This window comes from Diplodia corticola (genome assembly GCF_001883845.1).
Source record: "Diplodia corticola strain CBS 112549 chromosome Unknown scaffold8, whole genome shotgun sequence".
Taxonomy (NCBI): domain Eukaryota; kingdom Fungi; phylum Ascomycota; class Dothideomycetes; order Botryosphaeriales; family Botryosphaeriaceae; genus Diplodia; species Diplodia corticola.
This window is the reverse complement of record NW_017971487.1, coordinates 219,025-235,511: the sequence shown is the minus strand read 5'-3', so window position 1 is coordinate 235,511 and position 16,487 is coordinate 219,025. Positions and strand designations below refer to the sequence as shown.

The following is a 16,487-nucleotide window of genomic DNA, read 5'->3' as shown; positions in this document are numbered from 1 at the left end:
GGACGTCGCGTCGTCGCTCACAGTGCGCGGACAACGGGAAAGAAGTGTGAATGCGAATCTGAAGGCAATTGCCGTCGTGGTATCGTCGTTATGTCGTCGAGTTGGAAGCTTGTGGTGTTTGTACAGGGGAGGTTGTCGAAAACGACAGCAGCGCTACTTTTTGTTGTATCGAGGTTCCCGGTCTATTGGTGGTGAAAGGCGAAGGATATAGGAAACAGGCAAAATCCGCGAATGCTCAGTAGTCGACGGGAGCGGGGTAGCGCTCCGACGCCCTCTTGTACTGGTCGGGGTATTTGCGGGCAGCGCGCTGGTTGATGGACCTGTTTCCCCCCAGTCAGTTCCCGCTCAATCCCGCTCCCCCTTCGGCTGGGGCAAGACTTACGAAACGCGCTTCTGTGTCCACTCAAGGTCGCGCTGCACTTCCTTTGCCGCCTTCATGCCGTCGGCAAAGTTCCTCTGCGTCGCCGCCAGCCGCTCGCGCGCAAGGGCTTGCAGCTGCATCAGCTCGCGCGTCTTAGCGTTGAGCTCTCCCGATCTGCGCGGCCGTCATGTCAGCTTTTTCCGCTCGCTGAAAGGATCTCTGCTCTGGTTTTCGGAATCTTCTCGCGAGGGATTGAAAGAACATACGTTTGTGCCTGCTTCGCCAGACTGCGGTCCAAAGGCGTGGAATCGAACGCTCCGTTCAGGCGATCGCCCATGTAGTCCATAAGGTCGACGCTGGCGGCGGTGTCGCGCCCGCCCATCTCGTAGTCAGAGGCAGAGCCGGCATAGCTGCTGGATCCCGTGGCAGTGGGATCGTACGAAGTCGGACCGCCGGTGGTCACGGAATCAGCAGGCTCAGGGGGAGAGACAGACAGACGGCCATGGTGACCGGTCTGCTGGGGAGGGTAGTAGGCCTCGCCCCTCTTGTGGGGCATGCTGATGGGCGCGGAGCCACCGGCGTGGTAGGCAGGGTACGAGTAGTAGCCGGAAGACATGTTGGCAGCTGGATGGATGGATGGGGACAAAGTGATACGAAGATGAGGGTGCAGAGTGGTGGTTGGGTGTTCAATTGATGACTCTGTTTGCTTCCTGTTGGTACAGGTACAAAGTGACAGTGCTCGGGATAGTGGCAGCAAGCGGAGAGATTGCGAGCTTGAGAGGAGAATAGAGAGTCAAGAGAAAGCCGTCAAACCCACACAATGGTCCCCTTTTTATACCCTTCTGGCGGAGGGGGGAGGGTCATCCCGGCTCAGAGCCAGACCATCACGCCGCCGGCCGTCCTGCACTGCCGTCGACGACCATGACAAGGTTGGCGGAAGGTGATTGGGGTGATCCGTGAGCCGTGATCATTCACACATGCGGGCCCCGCTTAGTGCTTGGACGGGCTGTGATAGAGCTGCATGGTCAGTCCTACAGGGTGTCCTATGAAAGGGAGTTCCGCGGGCGTCCGGGGCAATATCCCTCCCTCTGACATGAGAGGTGCTGGGGATCAGGCCTCGTGTAGAAAAGCGCCGGCAGCAGAGCGAGGCTAGGACAGGATCCTACGGCGGCCGGGGCAATGCTCCGGCCAGACGCGGCAGCGGGAGCCGCAAGCGCAGAGCAGTGGGCATTGGAGGCATTGAGCTTGGGGCAGGAGGGTAGGGGCAGTGGCGAAAAAGAGACAGAGCAGCAAGCGTGGTCGGGGCTAGCTGGCAGGAGTCAGGCTCTGCGGCGGCGGCGGGCGTATCAGCGCGCACTCGGGCGTGGGCGGCACTAGGCTCGGGCAGAGCTGGCTGCGGCGTGGGTGGAGGGATCTGGGGTTCGCGGGCGGGCATGGCAGGCGGTGCAGGCGGTGCTTCGGTGGAGGTCGAGGGTTGAGGCGGCGCCAAGGGCCCGGGCCAAAGCATGGGCGAAAGCATGGGCGAAAGCATGGCCGGCATCATGGTCCACCACGGCTGCGCGAAGAAAAGCGTTGGCCGCGGGGGCGGCGGGCGGGCCCAATTCGCGCTGGCGCAGCTGCAGAGCGGCGAGCGCATGCATGGTGGAGGGTGGTGCAGCCGGCGCTGCTCTGCTGCGCTGTAAGAAGGTGATGCGTTGTCATTGTCGCGACGCCTGCAGTGGACGAGCAGCGACCTGGACGGCGGCCATTGGCCCCGCGGGCAGCCCTAGAACCCTAGAATGCTCGGGCAGAGGCGCAGAGTGGGGAGCAGACTGCGGCTTGACATGATTTTGCATTTCCCCTCGAGCGCTGCGTCATCCGCGCGGGCTAGGCCCGAAGCGCTGCTGCCTGACTGCTCCGCGCATCCAGCGCAACTCATGTGCTCACGGCTCCCTGCGCGCAATTGCTCGCCCGCAGCGCCTGCCTCTGGCGTGACCGCCCGCCAATGCGCCCTTCCTTGTGGCCTCGACCCGGTGGGCCAATGCCCTGCCCGGCTGCCCGTGTGCCCGTGTGCCCGGCCCCGCCGCCGCGCCCGAGCTCGACACCACCTACCACCGACCAACCGACCACATCACCACCATCATCGTGACTGCATCCCCCATCCCCATCCCCATCCCGCGCCGCCCGCGTGCCCTCGTGCCCGCGTCCACTGTTAGCCAGGCACTGCCGCGCGCTGAGTGGCGGTGAGCTGCGAGCCGTCGTCGCGCTTCCTGTAACTAGCGCGCGCCCACTATCGGCGGATGCGCGCTCTAGCAAGCCGCCCGTTGCACTCGTCCGGCCAATGCCCCTTGCCTGGCCTTGCGCCAGGGCTGCCTTCGCCAGAGTCGCGCCCAACGGCGCCCGGCTGGTCTGGGGATCCCCCTCCGCACTCCGCCATAGGAGCGCCGCCGCCGCGTCGCATAGGTAGCCTGCGCGGCAGCAATAGACTCCCAAGTACGGATGGTACGCCATGCCAGCCGGACGGCCGCGTTTCCATGTCGGTACGTAGTAGGTCTGCAGCGACCCGGCCTCGTTACCTCCGCCGACGCTCGCGACGTTGCAGCAGCAGCAGCAGCAGCAAGCGAACTGAGCTGACGGACTGTCCATGCCGACTCGGCAGCGAGCGCTAAGCCGCAGCCTGGAGATGAAGCGGAGACGTCCGTCAGCCAGCCAGCCAGCCCGTCTCATCGCATCGCGCACCCGTGTCGAGAAGCACGTTGCCCAGCACTCAGGTTCAGCCTGGCAGCAATGCCGTGCGACCGCCCGCCGGCCTGTCAAATCATGCCCATGTGAGCATCGCGTGGTCAGTCCGATACCCGGTGCGCCGTTGCACTGCGTTTGCCAGCGCTGCCATCCATTGATCTTGCCTATCTTCTATCCCAACGGCCCTGCAGCACGCATGCCGTGCATTGCCCACCCTCCCATTTCTCTCCCATCTCCGATCTCCGTTCATGCAAACGACCGCGCCGCAATCGCCTGCGACATGACTGCTGCAAACCGCCCGCCCATGTCCTGCGGGTCCTGCTTGGCCGTCTCGATGCCCGTCAGGATCTTCTTGATTCCGACCCCGACCTCTGACCCGCCTGTCGTGGCCTGGATCTCGTCGATCGCATTCTTTACCTGGTCGCTGCTCGGGAACGCCCGCGACTCTTCCAGGATGAACCCGAGCTCGCGCTGGCTGTTCACGTTCGGCACCGGGATCTCCGCGTCGAACCGGCTGAACAGGTCGAGCTGCTGCAGTACCGACCGCTCGGTCGTCGTGGCGAGAATGAGCAGCCGCCGGCCCTATCATCCTGCCGTCAGCAATACACACCTGAGAAAATCCCGCGGGGTTACGTACCTTTGGTGGCTGCTTTCCGAGCAGCACCTTCAGGGCCACGAGAACCGTGTTGCTGAAACGCGGTCCGATCGGCACCCAATCGACGAGCAGCTCGATGTTGTCGATGACCACCACGCTCAGCGGGCTCTTGTAAGCATCTCGGAACGTCTTGTCCAGCTGCTGCACCTTCTGCATCTCGCCGTATCCAACCATGTCCTCGGGACTAATTAGTTTGATGAAGGGGAATTCCGACTTCATGGCCAATTCCGCCGCCAGTGCCGTCTTGCCACTTCCGGGCGGCCCATGGAGCACAACAGACAGCAGCGGCGATCCGCCTTTCCGCACTTGATTGATGTAGAGATTGCCCTCGTCCAAAATAGAGTTGATCGTCGACGAGAAGTGGATGATGCCGCCCCTGATGCATTTCGAAAGCTCTTCCTCGGCGACGCCGAACAGGGGGCGCACCTCGTCCAGCGCAGCAAGGAAGTCCACGCGCTTGACCTTCATGTTGACAACGTCATCCGAGATGGAAGCCATCGTTCCCACCTTGATGTGCCTGCTGAAGGCGAACGACGACGCCGCCTTCACCAGACCGGTAATTTCGGCACCAGAGTAGTTCTTCGTCAGCTTTGCGAGTTCAGCAACATCGACATCATCTTCCAGGACGCCGTTGTTGCGCATCTTGGACGTGTGGATGTTGAGAATCTGCTGGCGACCGTGTTCATCAGGCAACGAAATCTCCATGTGCAGCTCGAGACGTCCGGGACGCAGAAGGGCCTCATCAATCATGTCCATGCGGTTAGTCATACCGATAAGAAGGATGTTGTTCAGCTGTTCAACACCGTCAAGCTTCGATAGTAGCTGGTTGACAACGCTGTCGCCAACACCGGTACCACCGCCGGCTCCACTGCCTCTCTGCTTGCAGACAGCGTCCAATTCATCAAAGATGATGATGTGGAGATCACTCTCATCACCCTTCTCCTTCTGCTCCTTTTCTGCGTCGGCGAACAGCTTACGAATGTTCTCTTCCGACTGACCAACAAACTTGTTCAATACCTCGGGGCCGTTGATGATTTTCGGCTCCTTAGCGTTGAGCATTTTGCCGATCTGACGCGCAATCAACGTCTTTCCAGTACCGGGCGGACCGTGCAACAGAATACCACGAATGTGCTGAATACCGAGCTTGTCTACGAGGCCGGGCGGGAAAATACGGGAAGCGAAGGCTCTCCGGAAAATGGCGCTGAACTCTTCGTCCAGACCGCCAATTCCCATGTCCTCGAACTTGAAGCCAGGCTGGACGATGGAGTTGGCTGCCGGCCTGCGAGAGGAGCCCTTTAGCTTGAGCTCGGACTGTGCGCTCTTGAAGAAATCGACCTGAGTCTGGCGGGTCAAGATACCACGAGCACGAGGATCCGCGACAGGTGGCGTATCGGTGTTCGCCTTCTCCATTGACAGATCTGCGAGGCGGACCGCACGGATAATAAGGGTGAGAGGGATGTTCTTGTGGTCCATAAGGAGCTGCTGGCCGGGTGCCAAAATCTGGTTCTCAAAGTTCCTCGCGAAAAATTGACCAAGTTCGTCCTGGTCGTAGGGCACCTCCGTAGTCTTCCGCCCAGCAAAACCAACCTCTACGTCCACGGATGCCAAGTAGGCGCCACCGCCTTCGCCGAAGTGGTCGTAGCTCTGAACCATGACAACATCGTGGGGACCAAGGCTGACGCCGGCCCATGTACGTTGCCTGTCCGTCAGGCCAATCTCACCTGGCCTGCAGGTCTCAGTCGGCCGAGCGGAAAGCACATGATTCCCGTTGACCATAATGTAAATATCGTGACCGTCGCGGGAGGGCGGGAAGTCGGCGGGCGAAACAGCGACACTAAAGTTTCGTCAGGCCTGCACTGTAGACAATGATTGCAGAGCATTGGACTTACACGTTTCCGAAAGCGTACGCGTTGCCGCCAGGGCTCTTCACGGGCTTCAGCTGCATCTGGCGACCCCCGCCGCCTCCAGGAGCCGCGCCGGGGGCTGGCCTTCGAGAAGGAACTTGCTGCGCTGGAGGGTAGCCACCGCCCTGGCGCGGGTCGTAACCGGGGGGCGGCTGCTGCTGACCGGGGGGCGGACCGTATCCATCTCTCCTCGGTGCTCCAGCGTCAGGTCTGCTCCCAAACGGGAGGTTGCCGCGGTTAAACATGGTTGGAAAGAGCTCCGCTGGCTTGTTCTCGGGCAAGGTGGGTGGCCTTTATATGCGTGGGTGGTGTGTTGCCACGTTTACGAAAAGTCGAGGCAGCAGTATTTACGGTCAGCTGGGGCGGTCCGGTGGGAGGAAGAGGTCCCAATGTGGCAGCGCCGTGCTGAGAGTTGCGAGATGGCGACGTATGCCAGAGCAAGGTGCGGCGGTTCTCGAGGAGGGATTGGAACAGGAGAGTGGTTTTGTTCGGAGGTGAAGACGTACACGAAAGGGGATCTGCCACTGCGAACGTCACAGCCCACCCTGGAGCTCGGGCCACATTTTGGGCTGCTAGCCCTTGTGATTCGCGCCTCCCCCACCAGGGTCTGAAGTCCACTCCTCGCCCGCCAGCTCCACAGCCGGATGCCTGCCGTGCCCCTTGCGCGCGGATACAACCCCGGAAAATCAAATGCAGCCGTTGTAGAAGCTGCATAGCGGGCCGCGACAAGCATACACATGAACAGCGCCCTACAAGCGGGCGCGAGATGCGTTCGTCCTGCTCAACCTCAGGATGAGATGCAGACAGTAGGCTTAAGGGGGAAGACGGACTTTGGCGCAGAGCTGAAGGAGGTCGAGCGCCATGGCATTGCACCACGAAACCTTTCAGAGCCCTCTGTCGTCTTCTAAAACTCCTGTAAGCACTTTGCTTGGACACAATGTATTTTTGTGCGTTCAACTGTGCCCATGCAGCCAGCCGGTATCCAGAAGCGTCAAGTCTTTGTTACGCTCTCGTGCGCGCTGTGTCACGTCTGTGACGGTAGAAGTGTGGCTCGGTCTACGACCTAGCGCCACCATCAAGTCCAATCCCAGCACTCTCCACCATCCCAGACGCATTCCCACTGCGCCATGACATCCAGGTTCTTGGTGAACATAGCCGAGCCCAATCCACATAGTTCCTGATATTTGGTCAGTTTGCAATCGTCTCCAGATCAGAGTGGCAGAATAGCTGGTACAGAGCATGCATGGACCCAGAACAAATGGCAGGAGGGGCAGAAGAGAAGATACAAATGCAGCGAACGATTTGAAAACTGCGAGAGACGGTGTAGACCACATCAACGTATTCTCTGGCCGCCAATACGTAGTTCCACAGGACTGGAGCTTATTCTGGAGCGGATTTGGTGTTTACGAGCGGCCACGATATATTCGGTTGACCAAAGGCGGATGATCGCCGTGCCAAGACACACTAGCGCCCACTTCCTAACGCCAAATCTTCCATCCGACTGTCGTCCACGCACATCCTACCTGGCGACACTACGCCTGCCATCCGACCGCACGCGAAGCTTCAAGCTTCGCCATCGACCGCGATAATGGGAAACACATCCTCACAGGTTCAGGACGAGGCGCCTGATGCTTCGCAGCCCTCGAGGCCGCAAGATCCTTCCAGCACCAGGAGCGGTATGAGCTTGCCCACCCACCGCGCACTTTTCGCGACGCGTCGCAGGTGCCACCGACGATTTTTGATACAGACCGTGCTAACACCAGCGCACAGAAGACGACGTCGCTGCCTCCTCCCAGCTGGTTTCCGAAATTCAAACCGCCGCCGTTCCTGCATCCAAGAAGGAAGGCAAGGAAAAGAAGAGCAAGAAAAGCAAGAAGCGCAAGAGTCGAGATGCGGCATCCGAGGTCCACACCGATAAGCAAGAAACCTCCGCTCCGCAACCTGATGCTGAAGTCCCGAGCGTGGATAGTGCTGCGGTTGCAGATCGGAGGGATAGCATTGGAGCCATCGAGAGTGCCACAGCCCAGGCAGGAGAGCAGCCGCCCCGGGAATCTCGAAGGAAGAGGAAGGACATGAACGCCACGCAGAATTCTGCGCCCGCCGACACGCCCGCAACCACCGACAACATCGTAGACACTACCACTGCGGAGCCTGCTAGGGTGGAGAAGGCGGCGAAGAAGAAACGCAAGAGGAAATCCGAGGATGCTGCGGCACCTGCCATCACGGACAAGTCCCAACCTGCAACTGTAGCCCAAACAGACCCCGCGTCGACTGAAAGTGGCCAAAATGCCGAGGACCCTTCTCACAAGAAGCAGAAGAAGTCAACAAGATCCGCTACCGCTGCTGCCGCGCCGGCTCAGGTCAAGAACACGCCCATTCCTATCCCGACGTTCAATCCTCCTGCTGCTCGGGAGCAGGATAATCTTCCCATCAGGAAGAGTAAAAGAAAGGCGGACGCTGTCGAAGCAGCTAAAAACCAAAAAGCAGAAAAGGCACCTGCTCAGCCTGCGCCTGTGGAGGACAAACGTTCTAGCAACGCTGACAGCAAAGTTCCGAAAGACTCTGAGAAGAAACAGAAGAAATCGAGGAAGGCTCAGCAAGATGCTCCTGCTGCAAGTGCTAATCGGGAGGTTGCGCCTCAGCCTAGCATGACCACAGTCGAGCTCTCTGTCATCGACCCAGCTCTACTGCCACCTACCCAGCAGCAGCCACCAGCCGAGCTCCCCGCTTCAGACGCAACAGAAGAGACGTCACATCGCAAGAAATCCAAGAAGTCAAAGAAGTCCCAAGACGACACTGCCACGCCGGCGACCCAGGGGATTGCGGCGGCGGATGCGCTCATCGAGTCGCAGGTTGCTCGCGCAACAAATGGCATTAGTGGAGACGGCCATGGAACTGAGGTGACTGGCGAGAAAGCCTACATTGATCACCAGAAGAAGAAGCAGAAACGCAAGCGCCAGGCTGAGGAGGCTGCTACCGAGCAAGCTGCTCAGCAACCCGATGCGGCTGAACCAAAGTCCAAGAAACGCAAGAATGCCACTCAAAAAGACGGTGCCACGAAGAGTGGAGCCTCTGCCCCAGGCACGAAAGGCTCGAGACCCCAAGGAACCGAAGAATTCCCGTCTTCTGGACCATACACCAAAAAGGAAGTCGAGACGCTGACTCGTGCGATCGAAGCGTACCGCGAGTACAATAATCTTAATCAATTCCAGGTTAATGACATTGTTCAAGCTGGCGTCTTCAACGAAGTGCACGGCAAGTCTTGCAAGGAGTTCTGGGACGAGATCTGCCCTTGTCTTCCGAACCGCTGGTCGCGCGAGACGATCATCAAATTCGTCCGTCGCAAATGGCACAACTTTGACAAGCGTGGCAAGTGGGATCCCGAAGAGGACCAGATGCTGAGGACGGCTTATGCAGCGACGCCGGGTCAGTGGACGAAGATCGGCGAGGCGGTCGGACGTTTCGCGGATGACTGCAGGGACAGGTGGCGGAATTACCTTTCTTGCAGCGAGACCATGGCGAGCAAGAGATGGCACGACAGTGAAGTGAACGAGCTTCTCAATGTTGTTCAGGACTGTCTCAACACCCTGCTCGAGAGGCTTCCCGAAGACAAGAAGAACTACTGGCGTGAGGAGCTGCAGTCAACCGAGCGGAGGGACATCTGGAGACCTGATGAGATACGTAACCTTGTTCGTAAGATGCCCGACTGCATGGATGCGTTGCGCGCTGCATTTGAGGAAAAGCACCCGCGCGAGAGCAAGCAGAAACGCGCCACAGAGAAGCGCCGAGGCTCGAGTGCTACGGATGGCTCCGTGGTCATCAATTGGGATCTCGTTAGCGAGAAGATGGGTAAGAAGCGGAGTCGCCTGCAGATCATGTCGAAGTGGAAGGCTTTGGAGCATTCGTACAGCCAGGATCCGAAGGAAACCTTCTTCACTGAGGCCAATCATTGGCGTGTCGAGAACGGTCAGAAGTGGGCAGAGCAGATGCTGCCTGGCGACAAGTACAACATCGTCCGCGCGATGATTGATCTTGGCCTGACCAACGAGGAGCGAATCATCTGGAACAGCGTTGCGCACCACGAGCTGGTGAAGCTCAAGTGGGCCCATCAAGCCAAGATGACTTTCCTGAGCATGAAGGATCAGGTTCCCCGGCATCAAAGCCTGCCCCAGCTGCTGCAGGCCCTCAAGGACTACTTCGAGATCAACCACGGCGAAGAGCTGGACAGCCACTGGCGCTATGAAGGCAGGCCTGGCAGGACGTCGCTTAAGTCGGTGGTGTATAGTCCTGGCCCGCTCGACTGGCGCGGTCACATGCGCGGCGAGTCCTCATACAAATCCAATGCTCGGGTCAGTGATGACGACGAAGACGAGGATGGTAGTGATGGGCCGAGGACACAGTAGATCCAGGCGCAGCTACGTTTTCCATCAATTGCCGCAGAGCTGCTGCTTCTGGGTTTGAGGGGGGGAGAGGAAATGGAAGGGGTCCTATCGTTATGGGGTTGCTTGGAGTCGTTGCGGATGTCGCGTCGATTTCGTTATCGGTTGACAAACAAACAAAAAAAGAAGAAAAAAAATTGGTAAACAGAAGTTGTTGGATTTGTCTGCCCTTGAACAACGGGAGGGTGGACAGCGTCAGGTGGAGCGTATCCTTGGCTGATAGGTAGCTTCCCAATACACTTATCATCTCATAGATCCCGTCATGCTGAAGTCTCCACGACCTGCTCGCATGGAGGAATTTGCGAAAGCCCAAAACGGCCCCACCACCAGAATGGTAATTGAGGAGGGGGTCAAAAGGGAAAGGACAAAGCTGTCAACGGACGGATCGGCACGTGGCTTCAAAGCACACACTACTTATGTGTGGGCAGCAACACTCGCCCGATATTCCGGGCGCTTACGACGACGCCAACGAGGTCGACCTGCTGCCGGGATTTAACCGCAAAAGGAAGGTCAAGGCATACGACAGACCAAACGGGGACAAGGGGCGGGAAGTGATTTCTCCATCCACGCACCCATCCGTCCTCGAACGGCCGGCCCATAGGTAGATCAGAGAGCCCCCGTCTCCGCCGCCGTGCAAAAAAAGCCGGCTTCGCCGGCAGTTTGGCAGTCTGGTTGCTATTTTCTCTCCCCGTTGCCGGTTGTGCATTGACCAGGGCCAATAGTTTAACGCCGAAGCCGCGGCGGGTTCGAGCCAATGATGATCGTCGTGCGAGCCACGTACTACCGCCGTGCTAGTACTATACTGCGTAAAGGGCAGCCCCCCCAAGCCCTTTCGCTTAAGGGACAAGCCACAATTGCCGGCCATGAGTAGCGGGGGCTCGGCGGACGCGCTCGGAGGGGAAAGGCGGGCGGGAGGGTTAGGCGGAGAAGGGCAAGAGATTGCCAGGAACCATGCGACCGTCACGCATGCAGAATGCGATTAACGCGGGTGTGTGAGCGGCTGCAGCGTCCGGGCTTCGCGTATGTGTACGGATATAACTCTGCTATTCGACTAGGTACTGCGGGGCCATGGAGGGCGTATAAAAAGCTGAGCATCGCACACTCTGTAGATCGTTCCCGCTCTGTGGTGTCTGTCCTGCTCCCCCGTCACCCCATCGTCGTCCGCTGTCCCACACGCTCGGTCCCGCCCAGCCAATCACTCAGGCCTGCTTTTCCACAAGAACCATGTGGTCCTCGTCTCTCTTCTGGACCGCCCTCTCGGCGGTGAGCTGCGCGAGCGTCGTCTCGGGCGCGCCGGTCAACGCTGCCGCCGTCGAGAAGCGCGCCGTCATCGCCCACGATGCCGTCGTCGGCTTCGCCGAAACCGTCCCGAGCGGCACGCTGGGCGAGCTGTACCTCAAGTACAAGCCGCACCTCAAGGTGGTGAACGGGTGCGTGCCGTTTCCGGCTGTGGATGCCGCAGGCAACACGAGGTGAGTCCGGCATTTTCGTTTATATACCAACAACTCGGATGGAGGGGTGGGGAGAGAGAGAGAGAGAGAGCAAAGCATTGCCACATGAGCGGCAAAAGAAAGAAGCAGAACGGCTGACACACCCCGACAGCGGCGGCCTCGCTACCACGGGCGACTCCTCGGGCGACTGCGACAGCAGCACCGGCCAAGTCTACGCGCGGGCGACGACGTACAACAACGCCTTCGCCATCATGTACGCGTGGTACATGCCCAAGGACTCGCCGTCGTCCGGCCTCGGCCACCGGCACGACTGGGAGGGTATCGTCGTCTGGCTCTCGGACGAGTCGACGTCGGCCACGCTGCAGGGCGTCGCCGCCTCGGCACACGGCGACTTCGCCACCACCACGACCCCCAACCTCAGCGGCACCAGCCCGCTCATCAGGTACTACAGCGACTGGCCCGTCAACCACCAGCTCGGCTTCACGAGCGTCGTCGGTGGCCTGCAACCGCTGATCGCCTACGAGAGCCTGACGGATGCCGCCCGGACGGCCTTGGCGGATACGGATTTCGGGAGCGCGAATGTGCCGTTTAAGGATGCTAATTTCGAGAGCAATCTCGCTCTGGCTGCGTTGTGAGCGTCCATGTGGTTGCAAAGGGAAGGTGTACTGCTCGACGGAATGAGAGAAGGGGTGGATACGCGCGGATACCTTATATATTTGTTAATAATTTCATGATCAAACCACAAGTTCTACCTTCGCATGTTCTATGGAGTCCTTTCTTTCCTCGTGACTTTTGAAAACACGGACTACGATGGCGCCCACTCGTTGTGGAGGTAACAGTATGAGGAAGGCTCGAGCGGCGTCCGCCTAGAAAAGCAAGCGCGTAGCTCAAAGTCCTACCTACACTCGTGAACGTATTAATTTGGCCGTTGGCCGGGTTTCAGATATCCTCAGGTGCGGTGAACGTCATGGCGTTACGAGTTAGACCATGGTAGACCAGACTAAGATACGATAGGGGGTCTCAACCAGAACATGGGTTTTGGTTATTCTGAAGAACTTTTTTGGGTGTGAAAACCCATCTGGATGCACTTTCTCGCCGTGTGTTTGTCGGTCTTTCCTTCTGCAAGTAAAAAAGCAGCGATAGGCGGACTCGAAGTCGACAGATGCCAAGGTTATAAGGCTCCGTGGGAAGCCATTGCTGAACCTCACCGTCCCCATTCCTGACTCCCAGAATACCGTGGTACCGAGATTCCGGCGCCAGCGATCCGTCGTTGGAAGATACTATTAAAGGTGACACGCGCTAGCAAACGGCATGTCACTGCTGCTCAATCTTCTGAGAACGACTCATGTTGTAGCTGATCTCGAAGCAAAGACACACAGGAATGGCGCAGACCAAAGCACAAGAGAGCGAAGACAGCAAGCCTGAGGGAGACCATAAGAGGCGTCCGTCGCCAGAACAGAGCCCACCCGAGAAACGCAGACGGAAAACGAATGATTCTGACCAGGGAGCGAATGGGGCCCGGAAGGGGATGGAGGAACCCAACGGTGCGCAGAGAATAGGCGGCGGTGGAGAGAAGGCGTTTGTGTGGCGGGAAGAAGTTGAAGACTCGCAAGCCGGGGATTTGGCTGAAGACCCGCCAGCAACATCATCAGGATCAGGACCTTCGAAAGAGATGAGGATCCAAGATGTTCGACGGGAGATATCCGACAAGTCTGGGGCACTTGCTCCCGTCGGCCTCAGCGACTACCTCGAGGGAGACCTCCACATCGACCAGTTACAACATTCTGGTGTCCACGCCACGGAAGTGCAGGAAGACGAGCAGACCATTGGCCTGTCTCCGCCAAGCACCCCGCCGCCTTTTCAATGGCATGGGGACAGTCTGATGCCAGGATCTCCGGGGACGAAGAGCAACAAAGTAAGTGTCCTCCGCTGCAAGCTATGCGCGGTGTGCTGATCGCGACAGTAGGGACGTGGGCAGCACTTGAACATCCAGCTGTCAGACTACTACTGGAGAGGTGGTAGTGGCCAGCCAGAGCAGTAGTCACCCGAAGATTGACCAGTGGGACGAGAATGAGGGGTTGCAGCAGGCTAACACCACCAAGCGCTTACGCAAGATGGTAGCGCAGCTGAGATGTCTGTTATGTCAGCGGGACTGGAGAGGTTAGGCTGCTGGATGGAGGCCGGACAGCTGCGACCGGCGGCCGCAGACGCGCGCAGAAGGGCGAGACGGCGAGACGGCGTGTCCTTCGCATGGCTGGCGGGAGAGCGGTGGCACGCATGCGGATCACGTAGGCGGGCAGGTCCATGGCTCGGCAGCGTCGGGGACTCGGCGGGAGGGTACGGAAGGTGCAGGAAGGTGGAGATGGGTGGGCGATGGTGTTGGTGGACGGCACGACGGGTGGAGGAGGCGTGGCGCACGCGGCCGAGGATGACCCCTGCGCGATCTCAGGGCGCATGTGTGTGGGCCCCGCCTGCCTCCCTCCAGGCTTAGAAATGCAGCCCACCGCTCGCAGGTCCCTTTACATCATCCCGCACCCACTATATCTGTTGTCTGCTCCCGTGCCCCCCGCCGTGCCCATGCGCCTCCAGAAGACCTACGCCCCGGTGCCGTTCTCCGAGGAAAAAAGAAGCTTCGCCGCCCAGATCCCCCAGCGCTGCCGGAAGCTATGCGAGCAATTGGTACGCCTACGCCGCCGCCGCCGCCGCCTCACCCGCCTCACCCGCCCTCTGCATCGCTAACCCAGCCCTGCTGCAGACATCAAGAACGATACCGGCCCGGCCGACGCCCTCTTCATCGACAATGACTTCCCGAAGCCCGTCCCGAAAGCTGCAGAAGCGCTCGTCCGTGTCAAGGCCTTCGGCTTAAATCGCATGGATCTGCTGCAGCGCGAGGGCTTGTACCCCGTGCCGCCCCAGGCTCCCAAGACGCTGGGCGTCGAGTTCAGCGGCGTCATCGAGGCCTTCGGGAGCAGCGAGCACGAGAAGGGCTTCAAGCTCGGCGACGCCGTCTTCGGCCTGGCCTACGGCGGCGCTTACGCCGAGTACATTGTCGTCTCCACCCACATGCTGGTACACAAACCCGACGAGCTGTCGTGGGAGCAATGCGCGGGCCTGCCCGAGACGTGGATCACGGCGCTGCAGGCCATGTACGTGGTTGGCGGGTTCAAGCCCGGCATGAGCATTCTGTGGCACGCTGGCGCCAGTAGCGTCAGCATCTCCGGCATCCAGCTGGCCCTCGCCGACAGCGCCTCCGCCGTCTACGCCACCGCCCGCCAAGACGAAAAGTGCGACTTCATCGTCAACCAGCTCGGCGCCACCAAGGCCTTCAACCCCACCAAGGAGAACTGGTCCGAGGAGCTGCTCAAGGCCACCGACGGCAAGGGCGTCGACATCATCGTCGACTTCGTCGGCGCCGGCTACTTCCAGGGCAACCTGGATGCTGCCGCCCGCGATGGCCGCATCGTCCAGCTCGGCGTCATGAGCGGCACCAAGCTCGAGGGCAAAAACGTCGACATCGGCGCCTTTATCCGCAAGCGCGTTCGCTTCGAGGGCAGCACCCTGCGTAGCCGCGACGAGGAGTACCAGGGCAAGCTGCGCGACCAGCTCGTCGAGCATGCGCTGCCCAAGTTCAAGGACGGAACCTTCAAGGTCTTTGTCGAAAAGGTCTTCCCCTTCGAGCAGATTGTCGACGCGCACAAGCTGCTCGAGTCCAACAAGACCAAGGGCAAGATCATCTGCACGATTTCATGATACGCCGCCGGCATGAGCTCACGATGATGCATATTTGGAATGTCTCTGGAAGACGTATATACACTGTAAATACGGGCGCGTTGGGTGGCGGCACGGCTTGCATAGCTCACTCTCGTTTTCAAGTCCTCGGTTTTCTTTTAGATGCTTTATCGATCGCTCACCAAGTCTTTCGTTTCAGTCTGCATCACGTGAAGTGATGCCCAATTTCCATCATGATCCATACTGGGCTTGGATATGACGGATTCCTCTTGCTCTATTCCATCTGAATTCGCTTTTGTCCTAATTCTATTGAAGCTATTGTTAGATACTAAGTTAACACCCCTTATGGACAGCCAAGTCCACGGCTTGGTGTTCTGCTTCATACAAGAATAATGCAGTGTAATTGATACGGCAGGGCGTAGTAACAGCCTATGCAATCTGCTTCACGCGCTCTCACCCAATCTCCAAAGTCTAGATGAGGATGCACCTCCATCCCGAACTCAATCCAGGACTCAAAATTCCCCACCGTAGTCTCTACATTCGCCATAACCTCACACACATTTGCAACAGAATTACCAACGCGCACAGTGTCATCATCATCATCACCACCATCATCCAGGCACCATCTCTAGTCCAACAGAGAGGAGTAGAGAGACCAAAGTTCAAAGGAACAAAAGTGGTATCATTCAAATCATCGAGATAAACCAATAACTAAAAAGGTACCAGAAGCAAGCCTTCATAGTCCTCGGACGCTTATACCCAAGCAAAGATGAAAAACAAAAAAATTAGTACGTTCTCTCAATGAGAAAATTTCCATTGCCGAGTAAACGAAGTAACAAGAGTGTGAAAAGGGGAATCATAAAAATCGCTGTAGTAATACAAAGAACGGGAAGAAAGCGGGCAGATGAAAAAAGAAAAGAGGCCCGGTTCGTTACCATTTTTCATTCACCGTTTGCGCGGTACTTTATCCCGCCCGAGGGTATTTTTTTTTCTTCTCCCTCTCCTTACATCCCACTCGTTACTTCATTCGTCGGACGCATCGGGGTAGTCGTGGATTGGATCCGCAGCTCGCCGTGAGCCTTTCCTCCTTCTTGTTTCTTTTTCCTGCAAAGCCTCGATCGCGCCACTCTTCGCATATATACCTCTTCTCCTTTTCTCGCGCGCGTCCTCAAAAAGTAACAGGATCGATCACTTACCAATCATCTGACCCAAAAGCAAGAAGAAAAC

General features: G+C 58.5%; 6 protein-coding genes across 6 annotated transcripts; 4 read left to right on the top strand and 2 right to left on the bottom strand.

The window, feature by feature from the left end:
• Positions 1–235: 235 nt before the first annotated feature.
• BKCO1_800085 (biogenesis of lysosome-related organelles complex 1 subunit kxd1 protein) lies at positions 236–977 on the bottom strand (the record flags this gene model as incomplete). Its single annotated transcript, XM_020279428.1, has 3 exons — positions 236–320; positions 383–535; positions 628–977. The coding sequence occupies 3 exons, from the start codon at positions 975–977 to the stop codon at positions 236–238; spliced, it is 588 nt and encodes a 195-aa protein (XP_020133464.1).
• Positions 978–3,328: 2,351 nt separating this feature from the next.
• Positions 3,329–5,886, bottom strand: BKCO1_800084 (vesicular-fusion protein sec18; the record flags this gene model as incomplete). Its single annotated transcript, XM_020279427.1, has 3 exons — positions 3,329–3,664; positions 3,720–5,571; positions 5,627–5,886. The coding sequence occupies 3 exons, from the start codon at positions 5,884–5,886 to the stop codon at positions 3,329–3,331; spliced, it is 2,448 nt and encodes an 815-aa protein (XP_020133421.1).
• A 1,343-nt stretch (positions 5,887–7,229) lies between these two features.
• Positions 7,230–10,044, top strand: BKCO1_800083 (sant domain dna binding protein; the record flags this gene model as incomplete). The annotated part of the gene is made up of 2 exons (XM_020279426.1): positions 7,230–7,317; positions 7,412–10,044. The coding sequence occupies 2 exons, from the start codon at positions 7,230–7,232 to the stop codon at positions 10,042–10,044; spliced, it is 2,721 nt and encodes a 906-aa protein (XP_020133423.1).
• Positions 10,045–11,304: 1,260 nt separating this feature from the next.
• On the top strand, positions 11,305–12,166 carry BKCO1_800082 (necrosis inducing protein; the record flags this gene model as incomplete). Its single annotated transcript, XM_020279425.1, has 2 exons — positions 11,305–11,552; positions 11,683–12,166. 2 exons carry the CDS (start codon positions 11,305–11,307, stop codon positions 12,164–12,166), a joined length of 732 nt encoding a protein of 243 aa, XP_020133422.1.
• Positions 12,167–12,912: 746 nt separating this feature from the next.
• On the top strand, positions 12,913–13,572 carry BKCO1_800081 (uncharacterized protein; the record flags this gene model as incomplete). The annotated part of the gene is made up of 2 exons (XM_020279424.1): positions 12,913–13,446; positions 13,498–13,572. The coding sequence occupies 2 exons, from the start codon at positions 12,913–12,915 to the stop codon at positions 13,570–13,572; spliced, it is 609 nt and encodes a 202-aa protein (XP_020133425.1).
• A 625-nt stretch (positions 13,573–14,197) lies between these two features.
• BKCO1_800080 (quinone oxidoreductase) lies at positions 14,198–15,281 on the top strand (the record flags this gene model as incomplete). Its single annotated transcript, XM_020279423.1, has 2 exons — positions 14,198–14,210; positions 14,287–15,281. The coding sequence occupies 2 exons, from the start codon at positions 14,198–14,200 to the stop codon at positions 15,279–15,281; spliced, it is 1,008 nt and encodes a 335-aa protein (XP_020133424.1).
• Positions 15,282–16,487: the final 1,206 nt, after the last annotated feature.